Below are 20,726 nucleotides of genomic sequence, written 5' to 3' on the forward strand. Positions count from 1 at the left end.
ACACACCCCTCAAACAGGACCTAGCAGTGGTCACAGCAGTGGTACACTCCATCCTCAGGAAGACATACCTGAGGCAAGGTCCCTACAGACTCTGGAAGGAATGCTGGGGTCCCAGGAATAGGAAGGCTGGTCTAGAAGGAAGGTTCAGACTCTAGATGGGCATGTCCTCTGTGGATGTGGTGCATCTGGAAGGAGGATGAGCAGCCCCTCTAAAGAGCATGCCCAAGGGAGAGGTCCCTCTTGCTCAGGTCTAAGGGGAATACTGCTACAACTAGATATTAGTGGGTATCTTTTTAGACCATTTTACATCCATTTAATATATAAAAAGGAGATTCTAATTCCAAAATAAAAACATTTTAAAAAATGGATTCTCTCTTTTTCTGAGACTTGCTAAACCCCCATTCTATCTTGTAGATCTTTCCATGTCAGCATATATAGATCTACTTTATTCTCTTTAATTGTTGAATGATATTATACAGTATAAAGGTAAGGGGGAAATTATGAAGGCCCGTTTAACACAATGCAATGTTAATCCTCTTGAAAATTTGGATGATTTAAAACCAAAATAAAAAAAAAAAATTCCCAAGACTGGCTTAAGAAGAAATAGAAAACCTGAACAGACTAATAACTATGGAAGTAGCTGAGGAAGTTGTCCAAGACAACACCAAGGTTTCTTTCAAATCTATAAGTGACAGGTAATTCCAAAGCTCACCAAACTCTTCCAGAGCAAAAAGAAAGAAGGAAACTGCCCAGTGATTTTTTTTGGAAGAGTATTAATATTGATATGGATTGTATTGTGTCCTCCCCCCAAATTCATATGTTGAAGCCCTAACTCCCAATGTGATGGTATTGGGAAGTGGGGCCTTCCAACTGGGAGGTGGTTAGGTTTGGATGAGGTCATGAGGATGGAGCCCTCATGATGGGATTAGTGTCCTTATAAAAAGTGTCCTGAGAGACATCTCCCTTTCTCTTTGCTATGTTAAGACAGCCAGAAGATGACCATCTGTAAGCCAGGAATTAGACCCTAACCAGAAAGCAAATTGGCGGGACTTTGATCTTAGACTTCTCAGCCTCCAGAACTGTGAGACATAAGTTTCTGTTGTTAAAGCCACCCCAGTGTTTTGTTATAGCAGCCTGAGTTGACTAAGATAAATATCGAAACCTGACAAAGCAACAAAGAGAAATTCACAGACTAATTTAATCTATGAATATTGAAGCAGAACTTCATGAAAGATTAAGAGGTAGAATCCAGTAATATAGTTAAAGAATAAAAAACTATAGTCAAGGGACTTCCCTGGTGGCACAGTGGTTAAGAATCCTCCTGCCAATGCAGGGGATGTAGGTTTGAGCCCTGGTCTGGGAAGATCCCACATGCCGTGGATCAACTAAGCCCGTGAGCCACAACTACTGAGCCTGCATGCTCCAACTACTGAAGCCCACACACCTAGAGCCCATGCTCTACAACAAGAGAAGCAACCGCAATGAGAAACCCGTGCACTGCAAGGATGAGTAGTCTCTGCTCGCCACAACTAAAGAAAGCCCGCACACAGCAATGAAGACCCAACACAGCCAAAAAAAAAAAAAAAAAAAGCATACTTGGAACAGCTGTGCTTATTTTGCAAACTCAGTGAGAAGCTGACTTTTGCATAACTAATTAAAAACTCATTGGTGGGGGCTTCCCTGGTGGCGCAGTGGTTGAGAGTCCGCCTGCCGATGCAGGGGACGCGGGTTCATGCCCCAGTCCGGGAGGATCCCACATGCCGTGGAGCGGGTGGGCCCATGAGCCATGGCCGCTGAGCCTGCGCATCCGGAGCCTGTGCTCCGCAACAGGAGAGGCCACAACAGTGAGAGGCCCACGTACCACACAAAAAAAAAAAAAAAAAAAAAAAAACAACATTGATGGGACTTCCCTGGTGGTCCAGTGGCTAAGACTCTGCACTCCCAATGCAGGGGGCCTGGGTTCGATCCCTGGTCAGGGAACTAGATCCCACATGCCTTGAATAAGAGTTTACATGCCGCAACTAAAGATCCTGCATGCCACAATGAAGATCGAGGATCCCGTGTGCCGCAACTAAGACCCAGCACGGTCAAATAAATAAATGTTTAAAAAATAAAAATCCACTGATATTTTTAGCTCAGCAAAAAGCCTCCCACTCTTGTGAAGTTGACATTAGGTGCTCATTTTTTTTTTTTTTTTTTTTTTTTTTTTGCGGTATGCGGGCCTCTCACTGTTGTGGCCTCCCCCGTCGCGGAGCACAGGCTCCGGACGCGCAGGCTCCGGACGCGCAGGCTCAGCGGCCATGGCTCACGGGCCCAGCCGCTCCGCGGCATATGGGATCCTCCCAGACCGGGGCACGAACCCGTATCCCCTGCATCGGCAGGCGGACTCTCAACCACTTGCGCCACCAGGGAGGCCCTTAGGTGCTCATTTTATGGATAGGGGGAAGGAAGCATGGAGAAGATAAGTGTGTTACTTTCCTAGGGCTGCTGCAAAAATACCACAAACTGGCTGGCTTAAAACAACAGAAATTTATTGTCTTACAGTTCTGGAGGCCAGAATTCTGAAATCAAGATATCCATGGGACAATGCTTCCTCAGAGATTCTGGGTAGAATCCTTCTTTACCTCTTCTTAGCTTCTGGTAGCCTCAAGCATTTTTTGACTTGAAACTGCATGTCTGATCTCTGCCTCTGTCATCATCTTGTTTCTCTGTGGGTGTCTGTCTCTATGTCCAAATTTATAAGGAAACCAGTCATATTGGATTAGGGACCACCTGAATGACCTCGTTTTAACTTGATTATCTCTATCAAGATCCTATTTCCAAATAAAGTCACATTTTGAAGTACTGGAGGTTAGGACTTCATCATATCTGTTTTGGAGGACACAATTCAACACACAACGGTAAGTAATTTTGAATCATGGAGTATTAGATCTAAAAGGGACTTTTTCTATGAAGCCATCCCACTCTATACTTCCTCTCTGCATGACCTTAACCATGCCCAGGCTCTCCTAAAATGGAAAGTCACCAAGGAAATTCACCAAAATATTAACTATGCTAATCCCTGCAACCCTTGATGACCCTTTAAAATGTAGGCCTTTCAGATCCTCTCTTGTTTCCTGCTGACCTGGGTTTCCACCCTCCTGACTTAACATTTCATGGCTCATCTACCTCCCGAATATCCTCTGGAGCCCCAGCAGAGGGCTTAGACCCATCAGAAAGAGCGAGAACCGGGTGAGATGTCCTTTGGGGAGCTCTGTGATCTGAACAGGAATGATATGAAAGTCAAACGCAGGGGCACTGAGCATGTGCAGCACAGCATAGACAAAGATATGAAGACAATTAACAGCAGACTCTAAATTGGAGGAGCTATGTGAAAAGGGCCTGGGGCAGCCCATAGCTGGGGAAAAGATTGGAAAATTAGGTTAAGTGACAAGAGACTTCAAATCAAATCACCAGATACATATTAAGTGCCCAACTCAGTACTGCAATGAGGCATGGGTGATACAAAGACATATAATATCTGTTTCCTGCCCTCAAGGAAAGTATAATCTACTTACAGAGGTTAGACATAAAACTCAGGAGAAGTAAGATAACAAAATATTTAAATAGCAATTTACAGTGCCACACAATCATTTGCTAAGTGAACTGTAGAGCTGATGACAAGCTTTTAGAATTCTGAACCAGGGGAGATTATCTGGTTATTTATGGTCTAGATAGGCTGCATATTTTCTTGCTGGGGGGAAACGAAGGGTTAACTGAGCAGGGCAAATCAATGAAACTTAAGAGCTGCTTTTTTACAGACATCAATGAAATTGACAAACTTTTAGCTAGACTTAAAAAAAAAGATCCAAATAAAATCAGAAATGAAAGAGGAGATATTACAACTGATGACAGAAATAAAAAGGATGATAAGAGACTACTATAAACAATTATATGCCAACAAATTGGGTAAGCCAGAAGAAATGGAAACATTCCTAGAAACATACAACCAAGCAAGGTTGAATCATGAAGAAGTAGACAATCTGAGCAGACCTGTAACTAGTAAGAGATTGAATCAGTAATCAGAAATCTCCCCCCCAAAAAAGCCCAGGACCAGATGGATTCACTGAGAATTCTACCAAACATTTAAAGAAGAATTAATGCCAATACCTCTCAAACTCTTCCAAAATACAAAAGAGGAGGGAATACTTCCAAACTCTTTATAAGGCCAGTGTTACCCCAATGTCAAAACCAAAGTCAGTACAAGAAAAGAAAACTACAGGACAATATCTCTGATGACTATAGATGTAAAAATCCTCAACAAAATACTAGCAAATCAAATTCAACGGCACATTAAAATTATCATACAACATGACCAAGTGGGATTTACCTGTGTGGGGCAAGGACGGTTCAACATATGCAAATTACACACCACATTAACAGAATGAAACATAAAAATCACATGATCATCTCAATAGATGCCGAAAAAGCATCTGACAAAATTCAACACCCTTTCATGATAAAAACACTCAACAAACTAGGAGAAGAAATGACCTCAACCTAACAAAGCCCATATGTGACAAGCCCACCACAAACATCAAACTCATTAGTGAAACATTGAAAGCTTTTCCTCTAAGATTAGGAATAAGGCAAGGATGCCCACTATTATCACTTCTATTCAACATAGTACTGGAAGTCCGTGACACAGAATGATTCAGGGATCCGGGCTGCTGGAGGCTCTGTCATCGTCAGTACATTTATCTCAAGTTACCTTGGGTGTCAAATCCGGATGGGGGAGGGGAGAGAAAGAGAGAGAAAGAGAATGAGACTCAAATAGGGGTGTTTATGGGCTACACCCAGAGTGGCACACATCACTTCTGCCCACATTCCACTTGCCAAAGCTCAGCTACATGGTCACATCTAACTGCAAGGGAGGCTGGGAAACAGCTGTGAGCCCAGGAAGAAAGAGAAATGGTTTTGTGACTAGCTGTCTAGTCAGACTCTCATACCTGCTCTTTTCCAGGTGAGGGAACTTAGGCTCAGAGAGGTGCTAGGTCACAGTGAGTAGAGAAATTGAGAGACCCCAGCTATATATAGTTGATGGAGCAAAAAACAAATGTACGAACATAGTATCTGAAATTATAAACTGACCAACAGAGAAGCCAAAAATATGAAGTTACATAACTATTTTGAGAGAGGGACTGTAAGTGGGGCAGGTTAATGAAGTCAGTAATTTTGTTTCATATTGGTAAATGAGAGAGAGAGAGAGAGAGAGAAATAGGAACATTACTTAATATTTGAAGGTATCCAGAACTAAAAACAGAAACGTTTAAGGAATTAAAAGTTGTTCCCTCTGAGACCTTTGCTGCTTATTATGGACCCTTTTGTACATTGATGTTTTTGTTCTTTTTTTTAGTTTAATTTTTATTTTATATGGGAGTATAGTTGATTTACAATGTTGTGTTAATTTCAAGTGTACAGCAAAGTGCTTCAGTTATACATATACATATATCCATTCTTTTCCAAATTCTTTTCTCATATAGGTTATTAGAGAATGTTTTTTTTAATATTTATTTATTTATTTGGCTGTGCCGGGTCTCAGTTTATGCATGCGGGATCTTCGTTGCCACATGCGGGATCTTTAGTTGTGGCATGCGGACTTCTTAGTTGCGGCATGTGGACTTCTTAGTTGCCGCATGTGGGATCTAGTTCCCTGACCAGGGATCAAACTGGGGCCCTCTGAGTTGGGAGTGGAGAGCCCTAGCCGCTGGATCACCAGGGAAGTCCCTATTACAGAATACTGAGTAGAGTGCCCTGTGCTATACAGTAGGTCCTTGTTGATTATCCATTTTGTATATTGATTTTTTTAAAGCATGTGCCTAAATTGCTTTGATTGACATCTTAAAATTTTTATTTTTATTTTTATTATTATTTTTTTTTGTGTGGTACACGGGCCTCTCGCTGTCGTGGCCTCTCCCGTTGCGGAGCACAGGCTCCAGACGCGCAGGCTCAGCGGCCATGGCTCACGGGCCTAGCTGCTCTGCGGCATGTGGGATCTTCCCGGACCGGGGCACGAACCTGTGTCCCCTGCATCGGCAGGCAGACTCTCAACCACTGCGCCACCAGGGAAGCCCCCGCCCATCACATTTTCTCTCCTCTGCTGGTTATTTCCCTGGGATCCTCTTCCCAGTAAACTACTTGTACCGGCCTCCTTGTTTCAGAGTCTGCTTCTGGGGAGCCCAAAGGAAAGTAGGTGATAATCGCATTAGCTGTTTACCAGGACCTGGTTATGCCCTATCCTCCCCTCACCCCCAGAAGCTGGACATGAACCCACTGAGTCCCTAGTCACCCTGCAAGGAGGTATTCCCAGCAAATTTGACAAGGGAGGACACTGAGGCTTTAGAGAGGCCTTTTCCAGAGGCCCAAAGCAAGTAAGTTGGAGTCAAGACTGGCTCTTTCCACGGTGAGGCAACGTTCTGAAAAACAGACATAGGAACCGGGCCTGTGCTGCTTCTAGTTCCCCTGTGCTGACCAACTCAGTGCCTGCAAACAGGAGGATGCTCAGTAAGCACGTCCAGCCAATAAATATTGAATCCCCACTAGGGTTAAATAAATCCTTTTACATGGATTACCTAATATCATCATTATAAGAGTCCTAGGACATGGCTACTATTATTTTCATCCTTATTTTATAGTATAAAGTGGGGGAAAGGGGGAAAGGGACCGGTCCAAGGCCACATGGCCAGTGCTGGATGAAGCCGAGCCCTTCACAATCCATCACAGGATGGATGATGGTGGCAGACAAGTGAACAAAAGGGATGAGGCGAAGCCATGGTTCACCCCGCCTCCAGCTGGGTGACAGTGCATCGTCCCATCTTGGAATACATCTCTGTCACACACAGGGTAAATGGGTCTATTCCCTGTGAATTATCTGCTAGCCGGCAGCTCCATCCATCCGCTCATTAACACAATTAAGAAAGCATCCAACGAATCCATTCTGATTCCCGGTCCCCGGGGGCCCAACCACATAACTTGGAAATGACTGTTTGGTAAAGTCTGATCAAAGGCTGGTTGTTCAGTAATTAGAAAGCACGGCCTCTTCCTCCAGGCTTGGGGCTCATAAACAACAGTTGGATGAGTCTTTGATTTGGATCGGACCCAAAACCTAGACAGATCCATTTCCTCCTAATTTACACCCGTTTCAATGGGGAGGGCCGCAGGAGGCTGAGTTTTTGCTCCCGGAGACCCACTGGCTCCTGTGACTGCAGCAGACAGAGAGGGAGGGAGAGAGGGAGCATGTACTGAAATGAGCCCATGAACTGCCCCCAAACTGAGATGGACAGTTGTCTTAGAGAGCCAGCATCAGCTCCAGGTCCAGGGCTGAGCAGGGAGTGGAATCCCATGTTCTCGCATTGAGGTTCCCACAGCAGCAGCGCTGAGAAACGGGAATGTGGTCAGGGTTCATCCTTGAAGACCACAGATGGAGCTGACCATCCAAAGACCCCTTAAGTAGAGAGGGTTGGCAGTAGGGAGGATCAGCTAGAGTACCAGATGTTTCCTTCATTGAGCCATTCAGTAAATATTTATTGAGGACCTACTAAGTGCAAGCACTCTGCTAGGCACAGGGATCCGATGGTGAATAAAAAAAGACAGTGCCTGCCCTTAAAGATAGTACAGGCTAGTGGGGGAGGACGGTCCGTGCTGGTGGGAAAGTAAAATCCAGAGTTAGGGGGGTGTGGGTGTACGTGCTGAAAAGGAGGAGTGTGGGGACAGAGGCCAGGCCCCCAGAGCTGATAACAGAAATGGTCTTCATCCTCCCAGAATCTCCAGGAATATGCTGCACATCTGGAAATGCAACTTGGCAATCCAGCTGTGGCCCCCAAGCCCTGTCTTTCACCCTGTCCTCAAACTCTCAGGTACCGGACGTTGGTGCCCAAAAACAGGAAGTCCTAGGAGAGACAAGACAGGACAGGATGGTAAAAGCATCCTCTACTCCAAAAAGATGCATCTCTGATTTAAAGGGAGGCCCACGTCTGGGGAAGCACAAGCTCTGCCAGAAACCAGGTCAGTGCATAAATCGAGCGTGTGCCTCTGTTCCCAAGGTCTCCATAAAGCACAGCTTTTGCCAGCTACCTTCTCTAAGGTGGCAATTTATCTGTCATTTCCCAAGCTGCTGCTTCCTGGCAGACCTCATAAATGTCCCCTGTGTCACCTAAATTCTCTCTCCTTGGTGAATAAGACAAAACTGTGAGCTGCTGGGGTTTATTCTCCTACTTCCTCGTAAGTTTCCATCACCAAAGGGGTGGGAATTCTGAACTCAGAGCAAAATCCAATTCTTTCCTACAGCAACCCATCCCCTGCCTTTGGGGGTCAAACACATGGGCAGAGTTGACCTCAAAATGTTAATGGAGGGCTTCCCTGGTGGCGCAGTGGTTGCGAGTCCGCCTGCCGATGCAGGGGACACAGGTTCGTGCCCCGGTCTGGGAAGATCCCACATGCCGCGGAGCAGCTGGGCCCGTGAGCCATGGCTGCTGAGCCTGCGCGTCCGGAGCCTGTGCTCCGCAACGGGAGAGGCCACAACAGTGTCTCACTGCCCGTGTACCGCAAAAAAAAAAAAAAAAAAAAAAAAAAAAATGTGAATGGATATGATAGTATATACAGTTGACCATTGAACAACTGCGGGGTTAGGGGCACCGATGGGTGGGAAAATCCACGTATAATTTATAGTCAGCCCTCCGTATCCGCGGTTCCTCGCGGCCGCAGTTGCTCATACACAGATTCAACCAACTGCAGAGATGGTGTAGTACCATAGTATTGTATTTATTATTGAAAAAAATCTGCGTATACCCAGACATGGGGCCATTCAAACCTGTGTTGTTCAAGGGTCAATCTAACAAATCTTCTAATGACTTCCATTGTGCCAAACTGAGCTAGAAGCTCTAATCTTCATAACTGCCCAGTGAGGTTTGGGCTACACCCCACTTTACACAGGAGAAGACTGAGGCCAGCTGCATGAACTGTTCCTCAGTCCTTGCTTTGAACAATGGTCTGTCTCACTCCTTATAAACTCTCAACCATAGTTGGATGTTGAGTATCTCTGGGCACAAAAGGGCTCTGGATATTTGTTTTTCAGATGTCTCAGTTGATCTCTGTTTCAATGTTCCTGGTCACTCTGCTGCCTGCCCCTCTCATTAGTAGCTGTTGTTTCCTGGATGTTGACTATGTACCAGGCACAAAGCAACATCTCCTTTAATGCTGACAAGCCTGCCAACCCAGTCATCCACCTCACGGATGCTCTTCTAGAAAGATAACCTGAACCGTGGGGCACAGATGGCGCATAAAATGCTTGCTCAGAAGAGTGGAGAGTCTGGTGAAGAAGCAGACATATTCCTTGGTATTCAAATCATTAAGTAAATTATGGTCCCTTGCATGCTTGGGACAGAATTTAACATTGGTGGGGGGAAGGGAGACTAGACTGCAACCAAAAGAAAAGAAAGGAAACAGGTCTGAGCGCTAGCAAGGCAACTATCCATAACAAGAAAACAATTTCAAAAAATGCTTGGAGGAGACAAAAGGCTGGAAGGACATACACCATAAGTCAAGCTATGAGTGTGGTGGGGCCATGGGTCTATGAGGGATGGCACACCAAACATGTATCTATTAGTACATCAAAGCTCTTCCACTTAAGAACTTAGAAGAAATTTTATTTTAATTAATTAATTAATTAATTTTGGCCTCACCATACGGCTTGTGGGATCTCAGTTCCCAGACCAGGGATTGAACCCGGGCCCTCAGCAGTGAAAGTGCCGAGTCCTAACCACTGGGCCACCAGGGAATTCCCAAGAAATTAGAAGAAATTTAAAAAACTTACAAATGGCTTTCAGAACCTGAGCTGTTGGCATGGCTAGGATTGCTGTATTTTTAAAACGAGCTGGTCTTGAGGTTCTCCCAGGTCACCCACGGCCCGGGGGCGGGGCGGTGGGGGGGTGGAAAGTTGTGACACAGGTTGTGTCAAATCCCTCCTGCCCCCATAGAGGTGCCACTTCTAAAGGACATGTGGACGGCTTCATGGCATCCAGCTGACCCTGAACCATCCCACCCCCGTGGAGGCTTTCCCAGCTGCAGGGTTGGGCTGGGTCCCACCCACTGAGTTATAGCCTGCAAACCAGGAAAGCTAACCAACCCCCCTCCCCAATTCCTCAGAACCCTGCTGAACCCACTGACCTTGTGGATCTGGAGAACAGGGTCATAGAGCTGAATACGCTTTAGCAGAGGGAGGGGGAAGCCTTCTGCCAACTTATCTGGAGGTTGAGGCAGAACATCCAGAGAGATTTGTTAATAAATAATTACAGAGAAAATTTTACACCAAAAAGGTCCTCTCTACAAACCCTATACATGGTATATTCCCATTTAATTATCACCAAAGATTGGGATTATTATTCCCATGTTACAGATAAGGAAATTGAGGCACAGAGTGGCCAAGTAACCTGTCCTAGGTTACATAGCTAGAAAGTGGGAGAACTGGAATTTGATGCCAGGAAGACTGACAGAGGAGCCTGAGCCCTCAGCCATGGTGCTCTGTGGAGACATTGGCAGGGATGGGGCAGCGTCTACTCATGATAAGAATCCAGTGGGCATTTGCTCCCTGCCCCCCACTTGCATCCTGCTTTCTACTGCAGCCAAATGAAGCAGGGTCTCATGGAAACAGGGTTTAGGTCTTTAAGCTTTATTTTTTGACCAGGGAGATAGCAACTAACTGGGGAATGTGATTTTAGAGGTGGGCTGCCTTGTACCCTGTCTATTAATTTGGTTCTCAGTCTCACCTATCACTTCAGGGTGTGTGTGGGCACTTCTGTGAGCCCCTCTTTCTCTCTTAGGAGGAGGTTTACTGTGTTCCAAAAACTGCCCCTATCCTCAGCCCTCCTTAGAGGCCCGGAATGAGGTGAGGCCGACTTCAACACTCCTGTCTCACAGACAGGCCACTGAAGCTCAGATAAGAGAAGTGACTCACCCAAGGTCACACAGCCTGCAGGAGAGCCCTGGTCCCAGCTTTCCTTCCCCGAAAGAGCAGTGTCCACTCTTGACTTGGAAAAATCCATAGTGATACTTACCATTGACCTTAGGGTAGAGGGTGTTGAGAAGGTAGTAATTGAGCAGCGCCTCCAACAGCTCCACCTGGTGGAGCATAGGAGAGGTACACCATAACCACATGTACCATCTTGCCCACCAACAAACCTCCACAGAAGCCACCCCATGGGTGGGGTGGTTTTGTATGGGTTGACATGGCAAAAGGCTTGAAAAAAAGCAAATTTCAGGTAGATACCTACATCATGCTACTACTTTATAAGGTAAAACTATTTTGAGATGCACATTTATATGTGTACAAAGGGATAGAAAAATTTGGAAGACTACACACCCAACTATCTATCCTCCAGGAAGAACATCAAGGTTTGGCTTAGCCTTATCTTTAGTAGCTAATTTTTCTTTTTACAGTGGAAATGTTTTCCCAAGTTACTTATATAATAAAAAAGATTTTTAAGTCAAAACAAAAATGATGAAACCCAACTTTTAACACTCACTATGTGCCAGGTATAGGGCTCAGAGCATTACATCTACACCTGATTCCATTTTCACTATAACACTTCGAAGCTAATATTAACGTCCCCATTTCACAGATAAGAAAACTGAGGCCCACCAAATGAAAGTGACTTGCTAGAAATCGGGCAGCAGGGTCTGAATTTGAATCCAGATTTATCTGATTCTACAGGTCTTATTTTATTTATTTATTTTTTTTGCGGTACACGGGCCTCTCACTGTTGTGGCCTCTCCCGTTGCAGAGCACAGGCTCCGGACACGCAGGCTCAGCAGCCATGGCTCACAGGCCCAGCCACTCCGCGGCATGTGGGAATCTTGCCGGACTGGGGCACGAACCCGTGTCCCCTGCATCGGCAGGCGGACTCTCAACCACTACGCCACCAGGGAAGCCCTACAGATCTTATTTTTTATGGTCGATGTTCTGAAAACATGATAGGATGTCTTTTTGTGACTCTTTACATATGAATAATTTACTTCATAGAACATTTTTACATGCCATGCACAGATACAATATTAGTGTGTCATTATTCACTTTAGCCTTTGTTCTCTGAAAGGAGTCATCCTTCAGGGTCCCTGTGGGCAATGTTTCTCCCCACACTTGATGTATTTTTTCCACTTCTACTTGAGGGAAGGTCTGGGAAGTTGGGGGCAGGTAAAGTGTGGTCAGAGGGAGCCAGCATCCATAGGATGGTAAAAAGGGAGCCAACTGCTGTAGATTAAAGTCGTTCCATCTCCTCCTTGGCTTGTGAGCAGCTGCCATCACCCCACCTTCCCTCTTTTCAGAAATCTCTCCTCGATTGTTTCAGCCCACATAAAACTTCCCATTCTTTTTCCTCCTTTAATATGGCGCCATCTATTTCACCACTTTTTCCTCTTTGTGGATATCATCCTTTGGTTTTGCCTGCCCAGCACTCAATTCCTTTTGTTTTAATAATAGTCCCTATTTTCTCCTGGGGAACCCTCCTTTCCAATCTCAGTCCGTGTGGTTTGGGACTGCAAATCCTGGCTCGGGGAGTGTAGATTAAACCCATGCTCAGCCAATTGACCTTGTCCAATTTCCAACCACGTGATTGGCTAAAGAATGGGCACATGACTAAGATTAACCCAACGAGGGCTTTTTTTTGCGGGGGGGGGGTTAAAAAAAAAAAAAAGAAACTACAGGAAATTTGTGAGTTTTTCACCAGTGGGAAGAACCTGCCTGAGAATGAAGCCAACACAGATGAAAGCAGAATGGAGAGATAGAGATTCTTTTTTTTTTTTGGAATATATTCTTTTTTTCTTTTTCAAAAATTGAATGAAAGATTCTTTAAATTCTGTAGCACTCTACAATTTTCAGAAGTTTCACACACATGATTTTATACAATCAGTTAATAACCGTTTTCCCCCTATCCCTATATTGCCCCTCTCCCCTTCCCTTGGAGAGAGATTCTTGTACTAATTTGAACACCTGGATCCAGCTATGCCTGAAACCTCTAGCCTTAGCTTTTTTGTTTTTGTTTTTTGGTTATGATCCTATACATTCCTTCTGTTTGCTTAAGACACTTTTAGTTGGCTTTCTATTCTTTGCAGTTAAAAGAATTTTGTCCAATAGATGATTTAATTATACTGTCTTATATTGGGAGGTAACTGTTCCTCTGCCCTATGGTTCCTGTCCTCAAGAACTTCTATGCTTTTCTAGGGCAGAGAGTAACTCTTCTCCTTTTCTATTTTCTATTATAGGTGCCAAAGCATTGCTTAGTAAATACTCTAAATTAATTATTACCCTAATCATTTCATAAATAAAAACAATAATAACTTACATTGAATACTCCAACTTTAGATTCTTTCAGTTCCACTTGTATCCTATAACAAATCAGAGAAGATTCAGAGATGTGGGCATTATGTTCAAGGGAAACCTAAGCAATGTAGGGATCCCTAGAAAGGAGGAGACACCAGCTTGAGAAGGCACAGGGCCAAGGGTGTGGTAGCAGTGAGAGTGAAATAGGTGATTGAGGAACCAAAAACAATGATACAACCTTATTGGGAAGACTTGCAGAGGGGAAGTGTGTAACATGAAAGAACTCAGTCTCTACAATTTCAGGAAGTCAATATTGCTGATGTCTAAAGTTCATAGATTAAGAAAAAGCAGTATTAGTAAATTCTTTAGAAATTTGGAAGTAATGGGGGTTAGGTGAAAAGGAAGTTTATGGAGGCAGATCCAGTTGGCCAAAGGAATTGGGCCAACTGGGGTAAAATTTAAGTTTCCTTCCCAAACTGTGGGCCCCACGGTTTGACAGGGGGATCTGGTTACATCCCACCTCCAGCTACAGGGAATCAGCTGAAGTGTCAGATGGAGCCCAGTTGAGCACCCCCCATGTAAGTCAGGAGGCTGACTTACTTTTCTGGCTTCAGGAATCCAGTGATCTTGCTGGTGTTGAAGGTCAACATGACAGACACATTAATGGCCTGGTAATTCCGGTAGAAAGAAACAGGTCTAGATGAAGGAGGTTGTCATGTACAGAATGGATAACTATGAGGACTGGCTGTCTCCTCTAAGCAAACATCTCACTGAGTTAAAGTAGGAACTTTCCCACTAGATTAGACTCCCAAGAAGCTCATCATGGGTGCTCAATAAACATTTGAACTTGGACTTGAACATTTTTACTTGAAATTGCTGACTATGATAACATTAAACTTTGAACATACTACCAAGAGAAGGTTTAGAGGCCTATCCCTGGAGATCTCTAAAGGGACCATTTCTAGCTATCTCAGGGCCAAGATTCAGCCCTAGTAAATAGTAATAGTAATAATAGCTTATGTTTTAATTTAGAATATATTAGGGACACATAGTTTTTCAAGGCAGAAGTCTGGAGTGTTCCCCTTTGCCTGGCAAAGCAATAAAGCTATCCTTTTCTGCTTTACCAAAATAATAAAAATAATAAATAATAAAATAAAATATATTGACAACAATTTTGATAACAATAACAACAATATCAAATTGCAGATATAACATCTGGGAGCAATTACTCTTCTAGAAATTTGTCTTGCTGAGTTTCAAACCTGGAACAAGAGAGCAAAGTTCTCCATCCTGTGAGCAGGACCCCCAAAAAACTCAATCCCTTCTCTGTTTGACAGGGTCCATTGAGAAGGGAGACACAACTCTCAATATTTAACCAAGAGGGACTTTCATACAGGGGATTGGTTATACAAATGATGGAATTGCTGAGAAGTTAAAAAAGAGTTGGACAGGCAACTCAGAGATTAGCAGAGGTGGGAAGCTGCTTCCACCCCAGGACTGGAGGAACAGAGGGAGGAATTGGGGAGGCACCATGGAGGAGACACAGTCAGTGCCTGAGTCTCTGTCCAAGATAAAGCGAGAAGAAGAAATACTCTGGCTTCTTCCTTCCTCCCACCCTCTGTTCTCCTGACAGTGTCTTCTATTGGCTGACCTAGCTGGAAGTCAGTGCAAGGAAACCTGGGAAATGTAGTCTTCAGGGGTCAGATATAGATACAGAGCAGAGCAACAGGTCAAAGATCCCCTCTGCCTTCCTCCCCACAATAGTCCAGACTCACTTAGTTGGGCAAACATACATTAAGCAAATAAACCTGCAAACAGCTACATTGGTATCTTTACAATAAGTCCTATGAGGAAAAATAATAGGGTGCCACAAGAAAAAAAAATGACAAGGTGCCTAAGGTAGATCAGGGGTAAGGGCAACCAAGAAAGGCCTATCTGAGGAAGTGATACTTAAGTTGAGATCTATCTTAAGGAATTAGCCAGGTGGGGAGTGGGGGAAAAAGCATGTAGGAAAAGGGAACAATGTTTGCCAAGCCTTTGAACCTTACCACACCAAGCCGGAAGACAGGCTCCTTGACAGAGTCGGGCAGGAGCACAAAGGCCTCAATCTCCATCTGGGCAGCTGAGGACAGATTCCCAGGGCTGAAGTTCAGGAAGGGGGCAGAGACCACTGTGCCTTGGAGCTCTAAGTTCATGTTGGGGTACAGTCTGGCTAACTGAGGGCAGAATGAAGAAATTATGTCAAGAGAAGGAAACGTGCAGGTTTGCTTGGAGAACCTTGAGGGAGTCAGGTCAAGCTGAGAAAACTTCTTGGTTGGTTTAATTTCCACAAAATGCTCTGTGCCTTTTTCTCTTGAAGGTATAACTGGACATCCTTCCACGTCAGACATATGGAGTCTGTGTCATTTATCTCATGGATGCATTGTATTCCACTGTGCATGGGTACTGCAATTGATCTAACTTTATTGTACATCAAGTTGTCTCCAAGGTTTTGCCATTTTAAAGACCACTCTCCTGTGTACCCTTGGCTATTATTTTGGGGGATACATTCCTAGACATGGAATTGCTGAGTCCAAGGGCAGGGATTTTTTTTTTTTTTTTTTTTTTTTTTGCGGTACGCGGGCCTCTCACTGTTGTGGTCTCTCCCGTTGTGGAGCACAGGCTCCGGACGCGCAGGCTCAGTGGCCATGGCTCACAGGCCCAGCCGCTCCGCGGCATGTGTGATCTTCCCGGACCAGGGCACGAGCCTGTGTCCCCTGCATCAGCAGGTGGACTCTCAGCCACTGCGCCACCAGGGAAGCCCCAGACAGGGATATTTTTAAAGCTTCTGCCAGTTATTGATTGCCAAACTGTCCTCCAGAAAGATTAGGCTGATTTTTTTTTCACTCCACACCCCTCCCTGGGCAATGGGTGAGAACTATTTTTTTCTCTATACCCCCATCACACTCAGGTAACTGCACATGCAAAGACCAGACACCAATGTTTTTGAAGCACAGCACACCTAGATCCCACCATTTAAAAGAGCTGGCAATTTTCCTTTTAATTAGAATTTAATTTGGGGTCAAGACTTCCTTTTACGGGGGGAAGTTGGTGGAGGAACGACAGTCCCATGAGCCTTTTGGTTATGCAAATATAAAATCTACATTCAGTTGTAAAAGGGAGATCTTTAGAAGGTTGAGGAGGTAAACCACTTGACTAAGAAGGTGACCTGAGCTGCTTCTGTGTCAGGTTGATTACGATGTGAGCAGGAAGGGAGAGGGAGAGTTTCCTCCTCTTTCTGGGCAAAAGGGATGTTGGAACCAGGATGAAGCCAAGGTCCCTCTAATGCTAGTGCCGACAACATGGTGGCAGCTTGGGCTTTTTTGGGGCTCTAGGGAGAGAAGGGGCCTGCTGTGAGGGTATGTTATGGAAGGACGTGACCCAGGTACCGCAGTATTTAAAGTTCAACCATTTTCCCACCGTTATAATTCCTCTCAGCCATCATCAAGCCTCCTGCAAGGAACTTTAAGCACTACCACCTGTCTAAGCTGTGTCTTGGGGGGACTCACAAGATAGGGGAGAGGGGACAGGACAGGTGGATTTCTGTGGGATTAAATGAGATATTGAACATGAAGAGCTTAGTCCAGCAAAGACCAAGCTACAGGGTTATTCACTGCAACACTGATGTAGCAAAAGACTGGAAACAACGTACATGTCCTTCCATGGGGGACTGATTACCCAAACTATGGTCCATCCATAATACAATGGCAGACTGGATTCCCAAGAAAACAAGAGTGAGGAAGCTCTTTATCTACCTACATGGAATCATCTCCTGGTATACTAAGGGAAAAAGTAAGGTACAAAATGGAGTGTAAAATATACCTCCCTTTCTGTAAAAAAATGGAGGAAAGACATACATTTGTTCATATATACATAGAATAGCCCCGGAAAGATGTGTATGATCTGATAATATTGATAGACTCAGGGTGTGAACTGGATGTTTAGGGGACAGGAGTGGATGGGACTTTCCACTCTATAGCCTTCTATGTCTTTTGAATCTTGAACAATGAGAATTTATTATCCATTCAAAAAATAATTTTTTAAAGCACCAAGAACAGTGCCTGACCCCTAGTACGCCCTCTGTAATTGCTTGGTGTTATTAATTAGGATACATTTTGTGGGACATGTCAGCATTCCTTGGTATTGTCAGAGATCATCAACAAAAGACTGGGCAGGCCTCCCTGGTGGCGCAGTGGTTGAGAGTCTGCCTGCCGATGCAGGAGACACGGGTTCGTGCCCCGGTCCGGGAGGATCACACATGCTGCGGAGCGGCTAGGCCCGTGAGCCATGGCCGCTGAGCCTGCGCGTCCAGAGCCTGTGCTCCACAACGGGAGAGGCCACAGCAGTGAGAGGCCCGCGTACCGCAAAAAAAAAAAAAAAGACTGGGCAGCCTGTGGTCCCACGAGACACAGGGCTCAGGCCTCTGTTATCTGGGCCTTGAAGGGAAGGGAGTCCCCAAACCTGCAGCACCACGGCCTTCACTGGGGGCCCCACTGCTGGCCTTCTGACTCTTGGTCAAGCTGAGAGGAGTGTGGAGGTTTTAAAGAAGACCCCTGAAGTATTGGGGGCTCAGCCTGCACCCTGAGGGCTAAGGGAAGCCTTACCCGGGGGCAGAAGGCGCGGAAGGACTTGGTGGTCAGTCGGATGTTAGAAGTAGGCGGAACCTGCGGCAAAGGGACACAAAAGAAGTTTTAGGCGCTCCGGCCAGAGCCGAAGTTCTGAAGAGAGATGGGGAAGTGGGGGGATATTCAATAATGTAGCTTCTTGACTGCTCAGGGTTACCATGGCAATGGCAAGATGCCTGTTCTGCATTCACCATGAGCACACAAGTCCTTGGGATCCTGACTGCTCTCCTTGGGCCATAAGTGACACGCAGGACTCAGTCAGAGGATCCACAAGGGTGAGATTTGCAATCACGCAGATCTAGGTTTGACTCTTGGCTTTGTGACTATTTGATCTCAGGTGAGTGCCTTTACCTCTCTGAGCCCCAACTTCCTCACCTATAAAATGGAGATAATTATAGTCCCCACTTGTTGGGTCACTGTGAGGGCTAAGTGAAATGGTGGGTACAAAGCATCTAGCCCAAGGCTTAGCACATAGTGAGTGCTCAGTAAAACACAGCTACCGTGATCCCACCCACTGAAAGAAAGGACTGTACCACAGGTGGGAAGGGTGACTCAAACATGGCAATAGAAGTAAAAGGCCTGGGTGTGGGTGAGTCAAAGGACAAGTGTCACTCCATCCATCACCGCTGGTCCTCAATTTATTACCAGCGTAGGCTGGACCATCCAATACGGACTGCATTGTGTTTCCCCCACCATCCCTACATTGTTCACGGGGCCTCAGCTTTTACAAAGAGCTACAGAAACATCCATCTAAACCCCAGAAATATTAAAGAAACTGAAAGAAATATTAACCACGTGATCCACTCTAAAATTTAGTAACCATTATACAAAGCCACATCTGAGAGTTATTTTAGAGCTAAGTGCTCGGAAGACTTTGTCTCTCCTTTTTCCTGTGAATCACTAAATCATGTACCCTTTCCATTTTGGCTACAGGAAGCTCCTGCACAGATTCGTGATATTTAAAAAAATCAATTTTGGGGCCCAGTGTCTTTATAAAATTGTGCTTTACTTTTAACTTGGTCTTTATTTTCTATTCTATGTAACTTTATGCATTTATCAGTGTATCTATTGTCCTGCCCCATTCACTAAAATCTTTTTTTAAACCTCCACAGACCACCAGGATGAAAGAAAGTATGAATTAGAATAACAGATCGAGTCTGGAGGGAAAAGTAAAAGACAGACAAGCAAGCCACAAAGTCTTCCACAATTGTTCTAAGGGAGAAAGAACTTTGAGCTTTCTGGCAGCCAAAGTGAAAAGGGAAATCGTACTAACTTATATTTTCCTGCTCTTGATCTTTCTTCTTAGTCATAATTTACTATTTCACTGATGTAAATGCGTGGAAAGGAAAGAAGGAAGGAGACAGTGTCATTTGTGGGAGCTATTGTGCTATGATTCTCACCATGTCATCTGTGATGGAAAAGTTCAGGTATCCCACTTTGTGATAAACTAGGCTGGCGGTGTTGAAGGCATAATTAGAGATGGCAAAGTAGACCATTCGGCTGTGTTCTTCAGGAAGGCTCATGACAGGAGCAAGGAAGGCAACCGGGGAGCGGTGATCACGGCTAAAAATTTCACCCTGGAGAGAGAGAGAGAATCCATTTGAACTTTTCTAAGTCTATCCCAGGGCTGGACATCTGAGCTAGGTAGTTGCCTATAGAGTCTGATGAGGGAACATGGATTGGAGGGAACAAGCCTGAAACTCCACCATTAAATAAGTTTTCCTTGGAATCTAAAAAAAAAGGGTACAAACCAGAAGTAGAGTCACGGATGTAGGAAACAAACTTATGGTTACCAGGGGATAAGGGAAGGAGGTATAAATTGGGAGATTGGGACTGACATATACACACTACTATATATAAAAAAGATAACTAATAAGAACCTGCTGTATAGCACAAGGAACTCTACTCAATGCTCTGTAATGACCTATATGGGAAAAGAATCTTAAAAGAAAGGGGGCTTCCCTGGTGGCGTAGTGGTTGAGAATCTGCCCGCTAATGCAGGGGACACAGGTTCGCGCCCTGGTCTGGGAGGATCCCACATGCCGCGGAGCAACTAGGCCCATGAGCCACAACTACTGAGCCTGCGCGTCTGGAGCCTGTGCTCCGCAACAAGAGAGGCCGCGATAGTGAGAGGCCCGCGCACCGCGATGAAGAGTGGCCCCCATTTGCCACAACTAGAGAAAGCCCTCGCACAGAAATGAAGACCCAACACAGCAAAAATTAATTAATTAATAAAACTCCTACCCCCAACATAAAAAAAAGAGGATATATGTATATGTATAACTGATACACTTTGCTGTACACCTGAAACTAACACAACATTGTAAATCAACGATAATCCAATAAAAATTAAAAAATAAAAAGGATGTTTTCCTTTGGATCAAAGTGTGTATCCAGAATCCCTTAATGAAATGATCCGCAGAAGCTTTGGTCTGTTAACCTATAGGACCTCCTGGCCGGCTCCTCCACACCACTGAGGGCCAGCTCTGATTGACCTCACCTGCTTGGTGGGAATGGTGAAAGAGGGGAGGAAGGGGCAAGGGAAGTTTCAAGGCCTAAGTGATGTAAGACAGCCTGCGAGGGGCTTCCTTTGTGGCGCAGTGGTTAAGAATCCGCCTGCCAATGCAGGGGACACAGGTTCGAGCCCTGGTCCGGGAAGATCCCACACGTCACAGAGCAACTAAGCCCGTGCGCCACAGCTACTGGCACAG

General features: G+C 45.0%; 1 protein-coding gene across 1 annotated transcript in view; it reads right to left on the reverse strand.

Moving 5' to 3' along the window:
• Positions 1 to 7,883: 7,883 nt before the first annotated feature.
• LBP (lipopolysaccharide binding protein) overlaps positions 7,884 to 20,726 on the reverse strand; it is a 28,734-nt gene continuing 15,891 nt past the window's right edge. Inside the window, exons 8-15 of the mRNA XM_060078397.1 lie at positions 19,416 to 19,592; positions 17,995 to 18,054; positions 15,400 to 15,567; positions 13,952 to 14,019; positions 13,374 to 13,416; positions 11,091 to 11,154; positions 10,204 to 10,280; positions 7,884 to 7,928 (exon numbers count right to left, since the gene is read on the reverse strand). Of these exons, the coding sequence (XP_059934380.1) occupies positions 7,884 to 7,928; positions 10,204 to 10,280; positions 11,091 to 11,154; positions 13,374 to 13,416; positions 13,952 to 14,019; positions 15,400 to 15,567; positions 17,995 to 18,054; positions 19,416 to 19,592 (702 nt within the window). The remainder of the gene's footprint in view (positions 7,929 to 10,203; positions 10,281 to 11,090; positions 11,155 to 13,373; positions 13,417 to 13,951; positions 14,020 to 15,399; positions 15,568 to 17,994; positions 18,055 to 19,415; positions 19,593 to 20,726) is intronic.

Source organism: Mesoplodon densirostris, chromosome 16 (genome assembly GCF_025265405.1).
Source record: "Mesoplodon densirostris isolate mMesDen1 chromosome 16, mMesDen1 primary haplotype, whole genome shotgun sequence".
Lineage (NCBI taxonomy): Eukaryota > Metazoa > Chordata > Mammalia > Artiodactyla > Ziphiidae > Mesoplodon > Mesoplodon densirostris.